Raw genomic sequence first — 22,166 nt, 5'->3', positions numbered from 1 at the left:
AGATAAGGATAACACACATGTAGCTAGGTTTTCTCCTACTTTTGAACAAACTATATTGAAAACACATGCTGAATTACAAAATCAATCAATATAATCAATAAAGTTTACATACCAAGGGGTGCTGTTTAAACTGGGCCTAATATTCCTAGTTTCAGCCCTCCACTGTCACAGAATCTGAGCGAAAAACTCTTCTGAAGTGTGTTAAAAGTTAAAAGTGTGTTAAAAGGGAAAGATGGAACAATGATAAAGGTCAGTGAGGCACTGGCTGAATGCCCTAGAGCACTGCCACCTGCCAGATCTCCTCAAAACAACTCAATCAGAGCAGAGCAGAAGAGAGAAAATCTAGACCATCTATTTATCAGCCAAACCTCTGACAAATGAGAAGTCACTCATTACATGACATCTCACTAGGGTGCAGTATGTAGAACATACACATCTCATGTAATGAGGTCATGCTAATTTGAAATAGATGTGATTAGTAAATTTCTTGCTGATAAGGTCAAAGGTGACATACTGTATATCAAATTGTGACAGTGACAGCTTTTATCTCTTTGAAGGCAAATTGTTGTCATTTATTTCTCTGTAGAAAACGAGTAAATACAGAAATATTGTGAATTATCCTTATTATTTAAAAATATATATTTTCAGCTGTAATATATCATAAAATGTCATTTATTACAGTTATGGCAAAGCTTAATTTTTTAGCAGCCATTACTCCAGTCTTCAGTCTCACATTATCCTTCAGATTCATTTTAATATGCTGATTTGTGCTCCTTGGTTTTTATCTCATATTTCTATGACATTATAAGCAATATCACATGAGCAGTGAGAACAATATTACAAGAGTGTTGTTTATGTCCGAATAGCAAATATGCCAATGTGATTTTATACAACAGTTCTGTAAATAAGAAGTTAATGTGTAATATTTTAAACACAACATTGTCTGTTTTTGCTTAGTTTTGCCAACAAAAATACTTCATATAAAGACATAATTTAGATATATTAATCGACACATCATGCAATTAATCAGATTAAATCTTTTAATCGACTGACAGCCCTAGTTGCTTAACATTTTTGTGGAAACTGTAACACTTCAGGGCTCTTTGATAAAAGAAAGAACTTCATTTATATTAAAATAGAAATCTTATAACATTATACATGTCTCTCCTTTCTCTTTTGATCAATTTAATACATCCTTGCTGCAAAATGAGCTGTGAATATTTTGTATATGTACATATATCTATGCATTGCAATTATTTTTTAAATAAAACAAAATTATACTGTACATGTGATCGGATGGATTTCCTCCACAGAAGCTTACTATGTATGTATGTATTTTAAAACACTGATAGGTTTATATAATAGGTCACAGTCATGTACAACATTTGAAAAAATTGTTCTGGACATCAAAATCATTCAGGTACACACAAACACATTCTCAGGGCAAAAGCCAATTATTTCCTACAAATAATTTTATTTACAGCTTCACTTTTTCTTTTTTCTAATTTCTGCATTTGGGCATGTTTTAAGGACTCTGCTGACCCCTTGGTTTCAATGTATTTTTGCTGTGTTGATTCATTCACAAGCCCACTGAGTTGTGAGTCAGTGAAGCACCAAAATACTTAAAAAAAAAAAACAACAACAACAACAACAAAAAAAACACAAACAAATATTTAAACTAATTTTTAAACAAAAAACGGATTATTCTGTTGTGTATGCTATATACAGCTTATCACCTGCTCAGGAACCATCAAAACTCCTGGAAATCCATAGACTGTCTGTTACTTTATCTAGACAAAGATACTTGAACTTTTGATTGGATAGATGGCCTACCATCCCTCCAGATACTGAGCGAAATAAATGGGCAATCTAATTTATATTTCGGTCTGTAGAGAGGAATAGAAACTGCTTCTGCAGGCCATTTATAACTTAACCTCTTTAAATTAAATGTTTAATTATTTAAAACACCATGGTTGGGCTGCAAGTTAGAGAATCCTTCAGCACAGTTGTAATACTCCATCATGATTTTAAATGGGATCTGCTAGACCAATGCACAAGTACAGAAATAACAAAATAATGTGACATAACCTACTATGTAACTACCCGGAATAGAAATGTGCGATGCTATAAGCAATGACCCACAAATACCCTATCATAAGCAATCACATGAAAATGCGTGACTAGTAGACTTGGTCTGGTTCACACAGAACTTTCTTCCATCCCACTTTGCTACTCTTCCATTGTTTTTCTATGTTAACATGCACTGGACCGACATCTTTGACTATGGCAAGCCAGAGTATTCATATACACCTGGTTGGGCTGATTACACACTGACCCATCAAAAGCATGTGATTTCACACCAAAACAAGCAACCTAAGTGCGTGATTTAGCATAAAATGCACATTCATTAATGTGCACTTTGGGGGTAAGGGAAAACACATGTTGAGGGCATGCATTTTGGTACATTATTTTCCAAAATGCAGTGGAATGTGTGTGTGGTTGGCATATTGTTCGTACAAAAGCACATCAGTTCACTAAAGGAGGCCATTGTTCTCCCCCCGGAGCCATATGAGACAATTTCTTTTTTATGGCTGGGCACTTTTTATTTCACTTCTTTTGGACTGATACACAGCAACACCCACCAAGTGCCATTAAACAGCTTGAAAGATCAAAGAAACATTCTTATATAACTCTGACTGGATTCGTCTGAAAGAAGAAAGTCATATACAGTACACCTAGGATGACATGATGGTGAGTAATTTATGGGCTAATTTTCATTTTTTGGTGAACAAACCCTTTAAATTTGGTCATAAAATACAATGCATGAGAGACGCTGCAAAAGATATATGGTGAAATACATCCATCTAGCACATTAACATAGAAAAAACACTGAAAAATAGAGCAGTAAAAAATGGAAAAATGAGACTATTGTGTAAAGCCCACAATTTGTCTTCCTACAGTACATACAGTACACATTTATGTAGAAAAACAGTCAGGTGGTCATTATTGTAAAATAATCACCGACAGAGTTAACAGAAACCGAACACGACGAATACTGTTACAACACTACAGTAATATTAATACAAGTTCTCTAAAATTGCTTTCATAACAATCTATAAAGTAGACACAAGATGGCTCCTATTGCAATTGTATGAAATATGAGGCCTACCCAGCCCAGTCCTACTCAATGTTTAGATATCCAGCATTGCCATTTTCCATGTTAAGTGTTTTAGTGCTAAATGGTGTGATTTGACCAATCAGAATTGAGTATTTAAGAAAGCTGAGTAAAAGGCAGATTTCTATTGTGCCAATGCAAATAGGTCCTGAAGAAGACACGTTGTTGACAAGCTTTGTGGGATATCCTATAAAATATGAGTATAATGAAGCGACAGAGATTTCAAATTTGAGGACTAGAACTAATTATAGTATAAGCTATAGTAATATGTGCACAGTGCTTAGGCAATGTACACAAAAATGTTAGCAGGCTCACAGTGTGCAGCAATGATTAAAGGGGACAGATTACTGATGCTTGACTGAACAAGATTCATTTAAAAGGAATATAGTTGCAACCTTGGGGGGGGGGGGGGGGATTTTGCTTCCCTTGTAGGGCAGTGCTTCTCTAGATGTAGGTTGAAGGTAACTATATATAAAAACAAGACAATTAATTATATATAAAAAATGTACATGGTGTTTAAATTTATAAGAATAATGTCAACTTACCGTTGACATTCAAGCATGAGTTTAAGTTCATTCAAGTATTTTAAATTGGCAAACTGCCATGCTAAATTTTTGTTCACCCAAAGCACAGGACCTAAATAAATTCTTTCTCTCATCAAAAATGCAGCAGTTACTCTTTCACAGTTCCCCACTTAATTAACAGGACAGGTGAACCAATTTATCTCTTACGTGAAAACTCGATTTGTTTTAAACAAATCGTCTGACACTATAAGAATTTCTCAGCACTGTTACATAATGAAATACGGAATTAGGATGACGCATTTAGCATGTTCTAGACATTATGCAAAATTTGTGTTTCTTTCCTTCTCATCTTTTATCTAAACCAGGTCACTAAAACCCAAACGCAGGCAACTGTACACAGTCAGTACTTATCATTGTACAGCAACAAATAAATGATACCCTAGTCTAATAAATAAGTTAAAGCTTGATTGTGCAATGGAGCTGAGTGAAACGGGACACTTTTTTTCTGATCCTTTGCCTGGGAATGAATCGAACCATGGAGCAGCAACAAGCAGAGCGGCTCCGTCCTCACCCATAAGAAAGACTCTCAGGACGGAGACCGTTCAGAATGAGATCTCCTGGGACTCCCAAGTTCAACCACTGTATAAAAATGGGAAAGAAAACAAGCCTGTGAAGGACAGGGGAACCCAAGAGGGTTTACCTAATTTTCCATTTCAGAGCTCTCTTGCTGGAAAGGACCCTTCATGTACAAATGAGACTGGACATAAACGGAATAGGCTCAGCGAAGCTGCTCTACAGAGGGTCCATCAGCCCTTGTGAGAGTTACAGTGAGACCAAGTCCTCTGATGAGCAACGATCCAGCACTTCTCTAAGTAGTGAGGAAGCCTTTCAGGCTGGGCTACAGCAAATCAGCCAGCTCCCCTGGGATGTAGAGAGTAGGCTGAGAGGTACCCACACAGGAAGACTGGGAGACCTACCCACCGAAAGGAGCTGAGGAAACAGAGAGACAATTTGACAAAAAAAGAAGTGTAACAACAAGGATCTGTAACAACTCTGAATCAGGTATAACAACAAAATCTTAAACACTCATTTACATTTTGAGAAATCGTTAGCTAAATTATATTCTTATTTTTATTAAGAATATAATTTATTTTAATAATCTTTAATAATTTTATTTTAATTCTTACAACTTATACTTAAGCTTGCAAAACATTTAACAGCAGTTTTTGTGTGTGTGTTGGTCTAGCGCAAAATGATAAAAATGTTTGCCTATGCAGTTCATTACATATACATTATAGGATTATACTTTTGTTTGTTAAGCAGATTTGGCATTTTGTTGGTGTGCTAAAATCCAACGAGAATCATTGTTTCTGACACATTTTCATAACAGAATACATCATATATAATTACAAGGTAGGTTTATTTACTCAAATGATGAAACAAAAACAAACATAAATTACATGGAATTTTTTGTTCCTTATAATAAAAAGCCTCCGTTATGCAGCCCTTGTTTACTACAGTATCAGCAAAACAAGATTATTAATTCCCTATTAAAACATTATATAAACATTTGAATTTTCTCCCTACTTAAAGCACAATGTTTCTTAGGACTTTAACAGGTACAAAAATGAACCACTGTTTGAGCTGACTTTAGATACACATAAAGTGGCTCTGAATCCATTATTCACAACTTTCCTAGAAGCATTACATAAACAGCACGTCCGCTTCTGTCAAGGGATTATGAGACTGTGGGCATAAATAATTTTTTTCCGGCTGGTGGAATGTTCCTCCCATGAATATGCTCTGTTCTGCAGTACACCTGTTGAACAGCCTCAGGGAAAATTCACCCCATGATTATTACCACACAAATATGACATGTGGCCATTAGTCCTTGTGAATGTATTAATTACACTGATCCCATAAGCATATGGTGAAATGGGGAGATTAGGATGATGATCTATGGTGACATAAGCGCCTGTTAATTAATTGGTCGATGATTTAGTGGTAAAATCTTGAACAGAGAACAGTAGTGATCTTGGCATTGCTCTAGCAGTTAAACTGCAGGAACTCAAAAACTAATTAAAAGATAAAAACAATAAGAATTTAGAAACTGAACACAGAACATGATCTGAGGATTAAGCATTTACAAATCTTGATGAAATAAGAGATTTGCTTTGTATTGAATCAAAGCATTAAGCTCTGATTTAAAAGCTCTCCGTCTTGCAGACGGACATGTTTAGGAATCAGAAAGAAAAGCATAAGAAATATCTGGCTTCAACTGAAGGATCAGTGGAAGTTAAATACTGTTTTGAGCCTCAGAATGGAGACTTCAGAATGTGTCGATCTGCCTTTCCAGCAGATTAACTGATCAAGTGACTTAGAACCAGCCTTTGACAGAGCTATTCTTACTAGTTACAGCTTATTGAAATAAACTGAGAGCTGAGAATATCTGGAAGTATATTTCCAGTCTCAGCACATTTCCCCTCATTTCTTCACAGATTTATATATGACTGGATGAGTCTCAATCCCTTTCCTCAAACTTTTTCACAACATGTAATGCATGGTTCCATTAGCTGTTCTCTTGTGTACATTCTTACAGCGATGAGGATGAAACATCACAATAAATCACTATGAGCAAGTGATTTAACGGTGCTACAACAATGCTACTGAATCTGCAGAGTAAACTGTAAAAAAATTGTAAATTACATTTCGGAGAAATTTTATGAGAAAATGCTATTTCAGTCTTTCTACTTTAAACTTCTATCTTAAAATGTCATGTTGGATTCTTTGTAATTGTCTGTGAAATTAAATATAGCATTTCATTTTTTTTTATTTTTTATCTGTTTAATCTGATTTCCAAACAAATTACTGTTAATGTGCATTCGTTTAATTATTAGTTCAAATGATGTATAAGAAAAATGTCTCCCCATGCAGATTTTGCAAGAGGTTCAAGCTGGCCACACAGATTTGCTGCACTGACCATAAGCTGCTTGATTTGAAGGTGACTTCTGTGTGAGCTGTGCCTCCAACATAGTCTCTTGGCAATACATTTTTCTAAACTGGTGGCTAAATTTGTATCATTTTCATACAATCTATTTACCAAGTTAGGTTATTTTATTTTGAAAGTGAAGTTAGGGTTCACCTTCATTCTTACTTTTTTTTTTAATCACAGATTTTGGATCAAGGTCATTTATAGTGACCAGACTTTCATGCTAACTTTTACATAATGGGGATAGGGATTGGTATGAGACACAGCATATGCTTTTGCAAAATTAAATAATTTTTGCCTGAATACCTATATTTAAGTAGAATACAAAATTCTAGTAGATTTCCAAGTTGAGACAGCAGACTGTCCTTACATATTATAGCAGGCATTAATCAAGTGGCTGAATTACCATTCTAATCAAACACCTTGGAGTCAAGCAGAGAAATGTTTTGATACAAAGCGACAGCCTATCAGGGAGTCTCACCACCAGAGCATTCTCTTTGTACCTCCCCTGCTGTTATAGTTGGCTGCTGATGTGTTTATTTGTATGTGATGGTGCTTTGAGATGTTTTCCCACCCAGCTGCAATGCCCCATGGCATCATCCCAATCCCTTTGCATGTGAATCAGTGTATTCACCCATCACAATGAGCTCTGGAACAACAGCACTGCACAGACCACACAGATCATGTACTGTTCTCAACTCAACAGCACTGGGGAGAAGCCAGAGACATGCTTGATATCACATTACCAACCCCATGTTGGTTTATGCTTTAATACAATGTAAAGCCCAAATCAGCTCTTGATCAGCTTCGCTGGTTCAAAATAATTTGGATGAGAGAAATGAAACATGATTTCTATTATGTAAATCTGATTCTGTGTCCATCAATTCTTTTGAAAGGAGTTACTATAAGTTCTCAACTGGTTTTACTTTAGGAGACAGATTTTAGACTGATAGGGACCCAATATAACCTACCAGATTTGGGGTAACACTTTATTTCAAGGTGTCCTTGTTACACAAGTTCCTTGTATCATAATAACAATTAATTTAATTATATGCAAGTTAACCTAAACCAAACCCTAATCCTAACCCTAACTATATAGTAAGCACATGTAGTCAACTGATATTACTAAGTATTTAAATGTATAACTACACTGTAACAAGGATCCCTTAAAATAAAATGTAACCCAATTTTGTTTTAAAAACTGTATGTAATAACCGGTTCAATAGGAGGAAATCTTAAGAATAATGTTAAGATTTAATAACTTTACATTGTCTCTATAGTTTGAGCGTTTAGTTTCTAAACACCTTTTGAAATGTGATGATTTCACACTATCGGTAGCAATAGTATGTTCAGCACAATCCATGTTCATCCTCGAGACCCTATTTATTGCCACCTGTCTATGTTCATGTAACTTGAGCAGTTTTGTCCATAATTTCTAAGGACATATACCTAAATTGGGTAGTTTTCAACAAACAACAAAAATAAAATGTTGGATTTGACTATTTGACATGAACAACAAATGCTATGGAAAGCCTACCTACCTTTTTATTCTCACCATAATATAGGATTATATGGATTCTATGAGATTAGGCCTATATATATTATTTGTATTTAGCATTGCTGTCCTGACTCAGAACAGGTTTGCAAACCACTGTACGGTAACATACCATCAGCTGAGAGCTGCTTCTGTAAATATAATACATGTTAGGGACAAAGATAAATGGCAACGAGTAGAGAAAATAGAAATTGATCAATAAATACCATGGAAGAAAACACTACTGCTGAATAAAATCCTAAATTCAACACAGAAGTATGAAAATAGTTATTCTAAATCTGCAACACACCAACTAATCACAGATGGCCCGCAATGACTTGGCAGTCTCACATAGCAAGTGATTTCCCTCTCAGATGCACCCTCTTGAGCCTTTCACCATTTTCCACACGAATCCTCAGGTCAGGGCAAGAGCCATGACAGTTCAGCCCCCTCTGATGATAGCAATCAGTCAATCCGGAGAGGCACATCCAATATTGCCCAGCTACTCTTCAGAGACAGATCAGCTGCAATTCTCCTGGCTGGTTCAACACAGATAAAGCAGAACCAACAGAAAACAAAGGCAATGAATGCATAATTTTTCCTTTTCACAGGAAATGTTTTACGGTTCTCTTCCTTTTTCATCAACTGGGTGTTTTGGTTGTTGAACTAAAGTGCAAGAGAGTAAGATACTGAGTTTGGCTTCAGAAGATAAATGGGGAAATTTTGTTGGTTTGCATACATACATTTGTTTAAACCAGGTGACCTTAATGTCCACAATAACCACATGTTTAGGGTTTCAAACCTTCCAGTGTAATTCCGAATTATCTTGTTTTTAAGGGAACATAACCACATCTACATGGGATGTATAATTTTTCTTCTATTGCTGTAGTAGTTATTAAACTGTATTCAGACTTGTAAATTAGTTTTCTTGTTTTTTTTTTTGTTTTTTTTTTTGTTTTTTTTTTAAATAGGCCTAACAAGTTATTCCCAACTATTAATTTTGGAGTAGTGACACCCACACTTTGAATTATGTTTTGATGTCTGCTGTTTTCAGCAGCAGTTATTGGGGAGACAAATGTGTTTGCTGTCAAACATTATAGACTCAAACAAGAATATCCATTGTTTTGCTATTAAATATTTAAATAATGTAAGCTGATATGGCAAATGAGGGGTTAACAGGGCTTACACACATCATGAATCAACAGCATGCCAATGTAAATATGAAAAAGCTTTTTCAGGACTCCGTGATTATTTGGAAAGACAACTACTCATGAAGTAACTACGATAATAAGCTGTGAATATACCAGTAACAGGTACGCTAAAATACTTGAAAACTCTCTCAGAGTGGCGTGGTAACTGGATAATAGTGCCACCTCATGAATAATTTATATAAAGTGAGCAGAAGGGCGTAGGTTGGGCTGACAAACTGCGCGTGCTCGTGTCGTTTAGTGTTGTGACGTAACTACTGCGAACCCGTTCTCGCTTGTAGTAATGGCACCTGTCTAGCGCATTTAAGTGAACTGCGTTTATATAATAACTAAGAATGACGTATTATTGTTTTCCACAGCTTGAAATGTAAGAGACATGCGCTCAAACTTGCGGCTCAGTGGCTGGAGGTGTTCTCATCAGTCGACTCCCAACATTAATGAGGTAAGGGAGACGCAAGCATCGAATTACAGATACAATCCATTCTGTATAAATTGCATATGCATTATAGATATAGATAAGGTATCGGGCACATTTGGGCTTTAGCGTTTTTTAAATAAAACCTAATTTTAAGTTTTCAAAAGTCACACAGCAAAGCATGTCTTGTGAAAACATTGAGTGAAAACTGTCTGACTTTGTTAATTACAATTACTAATAATTACTCATTATTTCAGTCCGGAAGTCAACATTCAGCAACTGTGGCAAAGTCTTGTGGTGAGATTGTCCTCAGATTTAGTAAAAAATTTGGAGGTTGTAATTGAAAACCGCAACAGTTTTGGATTATAATCCATATAATAATGTCTCAGTTGTTTATTTTCTTAGGATTTCTGTTTTTATGTGATTGTTAACCATTTTCTTCACAGTTTGTTTCCACACTGCATTTCCAATGCCTTCACATGAGGCTTTTCTGACAGAATACTAACAGTTTTTCCTTGTTTATCAGTAATTTGCCAAAGTAAACATGCAAAGGTTTAATCATGTTTAGCAGTTGTTGTAAATATAAAATACAGAAATCAGTGCAATATTAGTTGCTACAGATATTTTTACTGCCTCAAAATTTCATCATAAAACAGCAAGACTGTCTGACATGTTGTGTTTGTCTTTTTGTCTCTGTGTGAAATTCATATTTATAGAGGGGTAATAAAAAGACCACAAATATCACAGATGCATTCATAGCACCTTTAGAGCTGGTTTGTAGCCTGCAGAAGAAATAACTGATGTTACCCTGCATGCGAGGATGTTACTGTTTCGATTTAAATTAATATTCCAGGTTAAATGCAAGTTAAACTCCATTGACTGCATTTGTGAAATGCCTTTGATTACTATAGAATAGTTTGTACAATGATTAGATTTTTTCATAGTTGTCTACTATGCTAAATATATACTTTTTCATGCTGTTAAATATCTTATCAGCTGGATATTAGACATGTTAGCAGGTTGCTTAAAAATTCAAACCAATATATGAGCAAATTTTATTCTTGAATAGTTTCTGGTCAAATTGGTTCATATATTGGTGTGAATGAATCCATCTTAAATTCACCCAGTATGTTCTTTGAATTGTCATCAGAACTCAACCCTGCTAAATCTAATATGTATTTAACTCCGAATATACCTATAATATTTCGTAAAAGTTTTAGCTTCATACTGTACTAAAGGTCATATTCTTCACAGGCAGTGGATAATGTGTATTTCTGGCACCAAAATGCCATGACACCATGGAGGAGTCTGAGGACTAGATTTGAGGACCCAGTGAGAGGAAGACGAACACCCCCATGTTTATCTGGCTTTACATCATTTGATGAACCATGGAGATCGGAACACACAACTAGTCCTTTTTTATTCCTGGGCCGGACACGTAGCGTCCCTGAAGCTCTCCATTGCTACAGTAGACCCACTTTGCGGTCAAGCTTCTCTTCGATCACCATCACCGCCAGGAGTTTGTCTCCTAAAAGGGATTGTATAGCTTATTCAAACTCAACTTTTCATCCTCCTAATACGCCTGACAGACCTCCCTCTTTCATGGCCCGCAGTGAATATAAAACCCCACAAGCCATTGCTGGCACTCCGGTGCCTCCTAGACACAAAACAGTTGTGGTGATGGTGAGCGAGAACAGAGAACGGCATTGTGCCAGTGAGTCCCAAAGCAGTCCTCAAGCTCCACCAGTCCACGAGCACAGCTACACTGAGGAAGAAGATCAAACGGACTCTTTAAAACGTCCTATCTTCCGCTCTTGTGCCCATCTGGAGCTCCTTCCATCCAAGCTGTCCAGATCTACTCTGTACTTGGATAAATCCCTCTCAATCCCTCTTGGACAGACTTTGTATAGATCCACTCTGTCCCTTTCCCTTGGAAAACCATCTTTTACTCGGACCTCTGAGAAACCCGAAACCATGATTCAAACTAAAAAGTCTTACAGTGACTGGGACATGGCAAACGTTGGCGTTGATGGAATTGAAAGGCTGTCCCAGCACCTGAATGGGTCAACCATCAATGGCAGTGCTTTTAAAAGTAATATTGGCTCCGACTCGGACATGCAGTGTTCCACTTTAACATCAATGCCATTTAGAACAAGGTGCCACTCGTCTTCTGCTGCCTTCAGACCAAATGGAAAAGCTAATGATGTCTTAGGGCCTCAGCAGTGCAATCTAAGAGCCAGACAGGCATTCAGCGAGCCATCAGGTACCTATAACACCTCCCTGCTCCTCAGCAGTTATGCAAATATATCCATCCTCTCTCTCTTGCCCTTGCTCTCCTTTATTCTGTAGCTTTGCTGTGACATTCTTTTCCGACACACCGTGTGATGTCTTAGCCAGCGCGGTTTCATTTCAACATTTCTTACTCTGGTTGCACACCTTCTGATTGGAGGCTCATGCATTGTTAATGAGACGGCCTTTCCTCAAGCTCCTTTGGGAATGGGAATGCATTGTCAGAAAAAACTATAAATGGCTTTGTGAAAACAAAAGAATGCAACTAGACCGGGAATAGAGTGTGCAAGCTCAAGTGGGTCAATCAGATGCCAGATAAAATGGCCCGCTGGTGCAAATGGGCAAAATAGTTTTAATCTGGCATCATTTGATACAGAGTGCACGGCTGGGTATCCAGAGATGGAGTGAAATCTGTTAAATCTGTAAGTTTGCTGCGAGGCAGGATTTCGGATTTAAACCGAGTGAGTCTTGATCTTGGAATAATGGGATGCTTTTCAAGTAAAGCCAAGTAGCAGACTGTAGCATTATCAGCATCTGATGCTGGTATTTTACAGTTATTTACCTAAGTAGATGCACAGTCAGGACACAGATTTTTTTTATAAAGGAAGAGAAAGCAAGCGAGGGGAAGCTATTGAATAGAAAATAGGGTGAGTTTCAATCTTCTTATGTGAGATGATGCATCATTGACTCCACATTACCTTGCATAAAGTCTATTGGTTTCTTTGGCCCCTATTACGGCTAAACACATTTCTTTGTGATGAGTTGAAGGATAACATCCTCCCTGCAGCACACTGATCTTTTGCATGTGGTCCGTGAAGCGTGTGACGGCAAGGCTGCATGGGCTCTGATGAACTAACACCAGGTACCACTGCAGGCAGGGCACTTATCCACAAGTCTTAATTTATTTATGTGTCAATCCTTCACTGTCCTTTTGCAACCCTCTGCATCTGTCTTTTAAATCAGCCTGTCTCTTTCTCACTGATCCTAACATCACTTAGTTTATAGCATTTATTTCTGAGCCAATTTTGAATAAAATGGTGGACTCCCCTGCGATAATCAAGAACTTGAATGTGCTCAGCATAAAATACCATGAAAGTGCAACATCTTACTCCGCTTTAGAGGATCAAGCATCAAGAGCTTGCAAAAGCAATTGTATGATATTACAAACCAGTTTTTTATCTAATAATGAAAATGTTATCTTGTAAATACAATCTGCATGTTAGTAGAAACAGAATTTTGTGGGCAAAAAGGTCCACCGTCTATTGTCAGTTGGGTAGAAATATTAAGAACAGTGCGACAAACCTATGTCACCAACCTGCAAAATATGCTGAATTATGGTAAATGTGACATCAACTTTACATGCAACAGATTTATTTATTTTATATTTAATTGTATTATTATTATTATTATTATTATTATTATTATTATTATTATTATTATTATTATTATTATTATTATTATTATTATTATTGTTATTATTATTATTATTGTTGTTATTTGGATTGTGTGGTTGTAAAGGAGTGTTTTAAGCATATTGCTAAAAAGGTGTGAGTGATGTGACCAAAATCTTTTATCATGATATGAGTAATTTTATTTCATGGTAACTATACATTGCAGTATAGTTATTTTTGCTTTAAATAAGTGCTATATGATATCAACATTTAAAATTCATTGCTTTTAAATACTAAAAAGGTCACAAACCCTATGAGTGGACTGTTCACCTGCATGTCTAACACTACTTTTATGTACCAGTATTGTTTGTATTGCAATATATCAGTACTTATCCAGATAAAAGTGTGTTATAGCAAGTGTTTCATGTTGTATGCCAAGGCACTGAGCTAACATCATTATTCATCTGAACAGGAGTCCCTCAGGTGCGCATAAGGGCCCATCATGAGGTCAGAACAGTTTTCCACACTGCTGAGAAAGTCAGGAGACTTATTGAGTGCCCGGTCTCTCCTCATCTGACTAATTGCACTTGTGGGCCCAAGACTGACCAGCAGGACAGAGGATACCAGTTGCTAAGCTTGAGGGTATGGTTTTACTGAAGGAATCTGGCTACCATGAGGTTTTCCTTAGGGTTTGTTCAGACAGGCAGAAAACACTTATTGGGGCGTATCTGACTCAAATACTTTTTTTTCTTTTTTGTAAACTGAACTGCAAAGATGATATGGCATCATTATCATAAAGATGATATGGCAAAATTACAAACCATTACAAACATACACCCACGTATGGTTTGAATTAGTTATTTAATTATGTTGATATTGATATGTACATGTTATGGCTGATATTGTTTTAAATGCTACAACTGAATATAGGCATCACAGCATTAAAATGTACAGTGCAGTAAATAAGATATCCATTCTGGATTTTTGTGTAAACAAAGCCTCAGTGAATCAAGTTTACTTCCTTCCTGGACACCCAGTTGTGGCAAATCATAAATATACACCCCAGCATTTCACTGTGGCTTAAACCTTGTGTTCATATCCAAATCTGTGTAGGATGCGCTTGAGCGGTTTCGTCCAGATTTCATCTCTCGCTCTCAGAATCGGGTGCGACGATTGGAACTGAGGGCCAGGGAGAGGCGGAGCTTACAAACAGCTGAATTTATCATGGGCGTGGAGACGGCTTACCGTAGGCGAAACTGCACCAGACCACACCCCCTTAGTGGTAAGATACTCCGTTTTCATTAGCATCCTATGCACAGTTGAGGGAGCTGTAATGCAGATCTAGTGCTGCAGCAATGCAGTCTCAGTATTATTGCTATAACAATTAAATCAGGTATCAATAATAGCAATGAACAATGAATTGGCAACAGTACATCAGTGTGGCAGATGCCTGCAAAAAGTGCCAACAGTAAGTATAAGGGTCATCTTACAGCAGCACAACACATTATAGATGCCTTCACAGACAATTCAATGCTGCAGTGAATCATTTGGTGCAGTAGAACTTCGAAAGTATCAGAACAAACTTGAAGTGGGACAGACTTATTAAAAGAAAACAGATAAAGTAGAGATCTCAAAGACCTCTGCCTGTTTCACTGCGGCCCTGTTGAGAATGAACAATAAATCTTAAATAGTACGACACATACTATTGCTCCCGCAGTTAACTGATGCCCCCTGTTGGTGCCATTATGATTCTGGAAAAAAGTTTCTCATTAAAAAGTTATGGTATGTGCAAATGGAATATTTGGTCAGTAAGCGCTTTAGTTTGTTGATTTGTAAGGCTAAGAAGGCCAATAAGTTCACAGAATAACCAGAACAGCCTTTAACTGAAACTAAAGAATAAAATATAAAAAAGAAAATTAATATAAAGCTTTGTAATGACCTTTTCATTTCAGTTATCCTTTATTCTTCAGCTATATATGTGTGTTGTAGATAACCTTTTCAAACCCAAAGACAGAGCCATCTCAGGCAAAGAGATGCAATGGAGATCCAGACGGTGAGTTTTCGCATAAACACCCTCATAATGTCACACATGCACGGGTGCTTATCAGTGCAAGAACACAATATGATTTTCCCCTTTCTGATAAGGACAGTGTTTGCTTATCTCTGTGCTTGAATAAACGCCACCAGATCAGATGAACTATAGTGGATAAAAGTATATATTGACATATATCAAGATATTTCCTTGTCTGTTTCTGTTGGATGAAAAGTAGATGAATAACTTCATTCTCCCACCTCCAAGTCACTTTTTTCATGTTATTATGCATTCATCATCCTCAGTCTGTGTTTGCAGGATTTACAACAAACTCCCTGAGGTGACCAAAAAGAAGGAGGAGGAGAGGAAGAGGCTAGTGTTGGAAACCAACAGACTGAGGGCAGATGTGTTCAAAAAGGTTCATTTTTAAATCTCAAACAAAACTGCTTATATTTATATATATATATATGCCTACATGTCATAATGGATCGTCATCATATATATCAGAATTAGGCTATTTGCTTGCATACAAGCAGCTCCGCTCATCTTGGAGATGCGTTCTGTCTTTGCGCTTAACATATTCCGCCGTGTAAATAGCAAATCCATCATGGCACGAGCGCAACTGGCTCTTAAGGGGAATGGAAGATGAGACTCTGATTGGTTTATTGCACGTTACACCCAAAAACACCCATTACACATTAAGAGAATAGGGACAACCCTTTAGAACATGCGCATGGGCTCATCAACCATTTTTCCGTCGTTAAAATAGCAAAAGGGGATTTGGACATGCCCTGAGTGCACCTGCGCCGTGCGCTTTACACTTTGCGTTTAGATCGATTAAATAGGGCCCAAAGTGTATTACCATGTTCACACAAAACGTGAAGCAGTAAAATTGTTTTCAACATTGATAATAAACAGAAATGTTTCTTGAGAGTCAAATACATTGAAATAGTTTCTTAAAGATCATGTGACACTGAAAACTGGAGTAGTGGTCAAGAAAATTCTGCCTTGCATCACAAGAATAACATTACATTTTCAATTAGCAGAATAATTAATAACTGTAATATTTCCAAACTTTTATCAGGTTCTTTAATAATAATAATAATAAAATGTCTATATCCTTTACTATAATGTATTATAGTACTATATTATTATATTGCTGTCATATTTATAAAATGCTGCTTTTTATTTTTTATAGGACAGTATGTATTTTTTACAATAAGAGATATATCGTTTAATGTACTAAAATATATATTTTTAATAATGAGTGCTGGGGGCGTGTCTTATGGGTGTATTTTGGGGCATGGCCAGATTTTCCTCTTTTTTTTGTCTCTAGCTGATCTCATGCCTGAATGTTACTGAAAATGTAAATCGCATTGTTTGCTAATGCCTAATCACTAATGATGTGATTAATATATATAAACATGTGTGTGCAGAGAATGCACCAGGTCACATATTGTTTTTTTCATCAAATAACTGATATTTTAAATCATAAGGCAGTCTGATATAATCCAGATTTGACCAGTTTGTGTTAGAGGGAACATGGGAGCAGAGGTTACAGCTGTAAACCCTTTTGCACTGTAAGCTTGATTAAACTAGCTAAAGAGCACAGCCGTTGATTTGGAATGATTGTGAAAGCCATTGTGAGTAAGACTGTGGAAAAAAACATCAAATGAACATTGAAGAGCAGACAGTATAAAGCAAAATGAAACTTGAAGGCATGCTTAGCTGAATATAGAGAAAAAATATGGTAGTGTGTTTTTTTCAGGACCCAGATACAGTATGTAGTTACCTTTGTAGGATGTAATTAAAAATGAGAATTAAATTAAAGCATGCCGGGTTTAACAGCTGAAATTAAATTAGATTCAGAGTTTTAACCAAGACTCTGAGAGATGTTCAGTTTTTAGTAAAATCTGAAAGAGAATTAGCTTTTTCCAGCAGCGGGTTCCCTCAGGGATGTCTAATGAGTGTATTCAAGAAAATAATGTTCCTTGAATTATTAGTCAATTAAAATTACATTTTAAGAACTTTTTTTTTTTGCTTGTATGAAAAGTGAAGAGAGAGAGAGAGAGAGAGAGAGAGAGAGGTGGGGGGGGGGACTGTTGCTTTGTGCTGATGCTGTAATGGAGAACACTCTAAAGTGATCCTCCAGACTGACCTTTAATGACCCCCACAAGGACAAACACACCTGAGGCTTTTGTCTCCTAATGCGTTCTGTCACAACTGTCAGCCCAAGTGTACCAGTGGAGATTAAACTTGTGCTGCTCTGTGAAAACCTTCCCTTCGGTTAGAAACAGCAGGTGCTGTGTGGTGCCAGACTGTCTGATCTCACCTTGCTGAACTTTTACCTCTGGACTCATGTGTCAAGCGATATATAGAGGCCCATGAGGGGCATTCGTGCAGAGAGCCAACAGTCCTTCGAAACAGCTTGGAAATGATAATAGACAACATGACTGTTGCATTTATTTTGTTGGGTCATTATGGAAACCCACTTAAAGGGGTTGTTTACCTAAAAATGTAAACTGTCATTATTTATTCACCTTCATCTAGTTCCATGTAAGCTTTTTTCTTATGTGGAACACAAAAGGATGCAATCTGAAGACTGGTTGTTTTTACCCCTCATGAAACTGCAATAAGTTGTGACTGAAACTTCATATATTTGTATTTTTTTGAAAGGAAAAACTTTATTAAAGTAAGTGTACATTGTATTTCAAGTCTTCTTATGTCGTATGATAAATTAAGTTGTTATTGACTTCAGAAGACTTAAATATTGTACACAAGTCAGATGAACCCCTTTTATGATCATTTCATTCTTTCATCCTTTCTGAAGCTTGAGAGCTCTTGTCACCTATCATTTTAACAGATTTTCTAGTAAATTCTGCAGAATGTCTCCTTTGGTGTTCCACAGAAAGAAAAAAAAAGTTGTAGAGTTTTGAAAAAAACGTTAAGAAATGAAGACAGAAGTTTATTTTTCAGAGGTTCTTATTAATTGTACTTACCCTGTCCTCCAGCAGAGGTCAGTATAGTTCTTCAAATTAATCCTTCCTATCAAACTACTTTTTGATATCCAGATTAATTCCACTCAAGGCTGATTTATTCATGCATTCCTTTTGTTCTTTTCGGTGACAGACACGGCCCTGATACTTAGGGGACTCTTGAGACACAAAGGAGGCTTGTGTCAACAATAATTTCCCTGTTTTTGATGTTTAGAGTATTGAATTCCACACCAGGACAGCTTTCACTGGTATTTTGGATGTCTTTGCTGACAGGCTGATCCCTGGATGCCTAAAACGAGTGCTTTTGTAAAGGAGCAATCTCTTGTCGGGCTGTGTTGTTTTAATGGGTGTCAGGTCCTGTGAGGCTGATACTTTGTCATGAAGTGTCTGGCTCATTGTCTCCCATGAAGCCCTTCTGTTTCTCAGGCTTGCACCTCCTCTGTGACAGTGATGAATTCTTGATAAGTCAGGTTGAAGAAAGATCGAGAGAACCAGGTGAAGGGAGATCAATTTCCATTAATTGATAATGACAATTTTTATCATAAGCAAATTTGCATGCACCTTTACACATTAATTTCAATTTGGAAAAAGCATTAATTTGTCTTTGTAAAATGTAATTTACCTACTATTCTGACTGAAATCATACCAGTCTGGTTTTTGCAAATATTTATTTATTTGTATTTATTTATTGCTTCTTCCAGCATGTGTAAACGTAATCCAACTACAATGTATAATTATATATTTACTGTATGTAATGTATTTAATTAATATTTACATTCAGCATCTCAATTAAGTAAATACATTTACAGTACACTATTACAAAAAATGCTGTTTTTTAAACCCTCTGTTCATCAAATAATCATGAAGAAAAAAATATGGTTTTCAGTAAAAATATTAAGCAACACAATTGTTTTCAGCATTAATTATAAAAATAAATGTATCTCAATTAACAAATCATTAGAATGATTTCTGAAGGATCATGTGACTGGAGAAATGGCTAATAAAAATTCTGCATTGGTATCACAGGAATAAATTATATTTAAATTCTATACAAACAAAAGAGTTATGCAGCCTTGGACAAAGACTGTAGCTTGACTACACAAATACCCTCTGTAGTTCAATTATACAGTTACTGCGCATTTAATGTGCTGTGCTTACTGAGTTTCTTGCTCCATTAGTCTCAGCATCCTTGTTTTAGAGTTTAACTCTTGTTGCCTCTAAAACTTCAAGGAGTACAGTAGTTTTAAAATGCTTGATAGTTTCAAACGTAATGTTCTTAATTACAGTAAATCAAAAGTGAACTGTTTAAACCAGTGATGTGACTATTTGTGAGTGATCTAATGCCTAAATATTTGATTTGCTTCAAGTTTTCACGAGATGTTAGTGAGTTGTTTAAACCATTTCAGTTTTACTCTGGAAAAGAGCAGCATGAACATTCCTCTAGACAGCTCCACTGAGGTCAACACTGTCATTGAACGACTGAATTTTTACAAAAGTTATGTAAATATAATAGATTTTTATTTTGGTTGAACTATTTCATTAAGAGTTAGTCAGAATCAGCAGTTCATGACAAAAGTCTGTTTCTCGAACAAAACCTATTTAACTTTTCCTAATCTACACGGGAATGTGCAGGTTATTCTGTAGCAGCTGACGGAGCGCAGCATCAAAGATAGCCAAGGACAAGGGAAGCAGACAGAAAATAAAATGAATACCTCCGAGGAGGAAAACGCCTCGATAGCAGTATGTGGTTGGAGCACAGATAGCATGTTATCATTGCTCCCGGGGAAATGGCCACCCAGGGGGATGGACAGGGAGAATTCTGGGTAATCTGTAGATTACACACAGTCACTTCCCCCTCATTTCTTCACCACTTGACCTGAGCGTGCAGATGCTTTGACAAACAGGCTGCTTGCCTGGTTCTAGTTTAGTTAAAAGTTTCCTCTCTTTTTTTCCACAGAAACTTTTGGATCAGGTTCTTCAAAGACACGGTGACTGAGGGAAGTGCCTATTTCATCACAAGACCCATATCCCCTGCGTTCTCCTTGCCTGAGGCAAAGAACTGAAGACGAGCAAGACCTTTGCAGCTTCCTCCTGAGAGTAGAGCTTGGCTTTCTGATGCATTGTTCCAAATATAAAACACCTTTTAACGGACCTGGGGTGAATCCACATGACATATGGATGCTCGTCCATGCCCTGCTGTGTCTGTGCCGTGTGATAGCTATTTTTAAAGATAAAATGTTTGATAATTAAGTTTAAGACCACTTAAGACTCTATAAGGCTCTAGACCTAGTTCGAGTGTGTTTTCATTTAAAAATTGTATGTCAAATAAACCCTACAAAACACATATAGAGTTAACAAAAATGTACTTTTATTATAGTTTATTAGGTTTATTATGTACAGCTTGTTCTACCTTGGAAATAATAGTCATTTTATTTCAAAGGTCATCAACAATAGTCTCAAATATTATTTAAAAAAAAAAAAGAAAGAAGGAAAGAAAATGCAATATTGGCATCTTTGAACCTGCTTTTATTCAGATTCATTATGCAATTTTCCTCACATTAAAATTTGGACATTATAATTTCCTTCTGTTATAGCCAATTTCAATAAGTGATGCTGCTTGGTAATGTTAAAATGCCTTGGGGAGGATGATAAAATGAAAAAGTCTCCTTTGCTCTGGAAGTGTCAGGGTTTCTGGTGCAGAACGTGACATTTGGGGTAATAGAATTCAGGAGAGAACAGCGTAACAGGAGATTAGACTGGAAAGTCAGTGATCAGGTGTTAGATGACAGATTGGATGACATGATGATAAAACAGAGACAAGGAACTTCAGGATGGAAAACTTGTCTTTATTCAGTAATCTGAATTCTGAGCTGGTTGTGATGCTTTAAAAGGAAGAGCAAGCAAACATGCTTATTTGAAAATGCAAAAATGTTAACAAGTCCTTGAGTCTCTGAGGTCAATATTCTACCTGCTGGAAACCTTGAGAGAGTTATTATAGAGTGCCTTGCATACCTGAAAGGAAAGTGGAAATGACCCCATTAAGAAAATGAATAATTTCCTTGCAAATAAACTCACAGAATATGCAGAGCCAAATAAAGTTTCTGAATTTCTGCAGCAGAGTTATATGGGCGAAAATTAACTTGACATTAATCACACAGTGATTGCTTGATGTTCACATAATGTTTTGAATGCAATATGCTATTTAATTTAAAATGCACAACCTTTATGCTAGATTATAACCACAGTACCTTGCAAATTACTCTGTGTAACACTGTGCACTGTGATAGTGAAATCTGACATGAAGTAAGTAAATATATTTATTCATTTTAAAGGCTACACATAAACCATTGACCTGAAAAAAAGTAATAATAATAAACCTCTATAAACTGACCTGAAATACATGTTAAAAGACTATGAAATATATTTATTTGTGTGCCTCTCTTTCTCTCTCTCTCTCTGTGTGACCCTTTTCTTATCTTATTTTAGCTATATAATAGCAATGGATCCACTTTATATTGTGTTTAGTTACTGTGTACTTAAAATTAATTTAACATTTATTATTTACATTTTTAAATTGTACTTACATTTAAGAAATACCTTACTGTAAATACAT

General features: G+C 36.3%; 1 protein-coding gene across 1 annotated transcript; it reads left to right on the top strand.

Annotated features, from left to right (window-relative positions):
* The first annotated feature begins 9,653 nt into the window (after window positions 1-9,653).
* LOC127975902 (uncharacterized) lies at window positions 9,654-21,954 on the top strand. The gene is made up of 7 exons (XM_052579946.1): window positions 9,654-9,872; window positions 11,100-12,108; window positions 13,998-14,167; window positions 14,639-14,807; window positions 15,515-15,578; window positions 15,876-15,975; window positions 20,511-21,954. The coding sequence occupies exons 1-7, from the start codon at window positions 9,807-9,809 to the stop codon at window positions 20,547-20,549; spliced, it is 1,617 nt and encodes a 538-aa protein (XP_052435906.1). The 5' UTR covers window positions 9,654-9,806; the 3' UTR covers window positions 20,550-21,954.
* The last annotated feature ends 212 nt before the right edge of the window (window positions 21,955-22,166 follow it).

Source organism: Carassius gibelio, chromosome B17 (assembly GCF_023724105.1).
Source record: "Carassius gibelio isolate Cgi1373 ecotype wild population from Czech Republic chromosome B17, carGib1.2-hapl.c, whole genome shotgun sequence".
In the NCBI taxonomy this organism is placed as follows: Eukaryota; Metazoa; Chordata; class Actinopteri; order Cypriniformes; family Cyprinidae; genus Carassius; species Carassius gibelio.
This window is presented reverse-complemented; position numbering and strand designations above follow the sequence as displayed.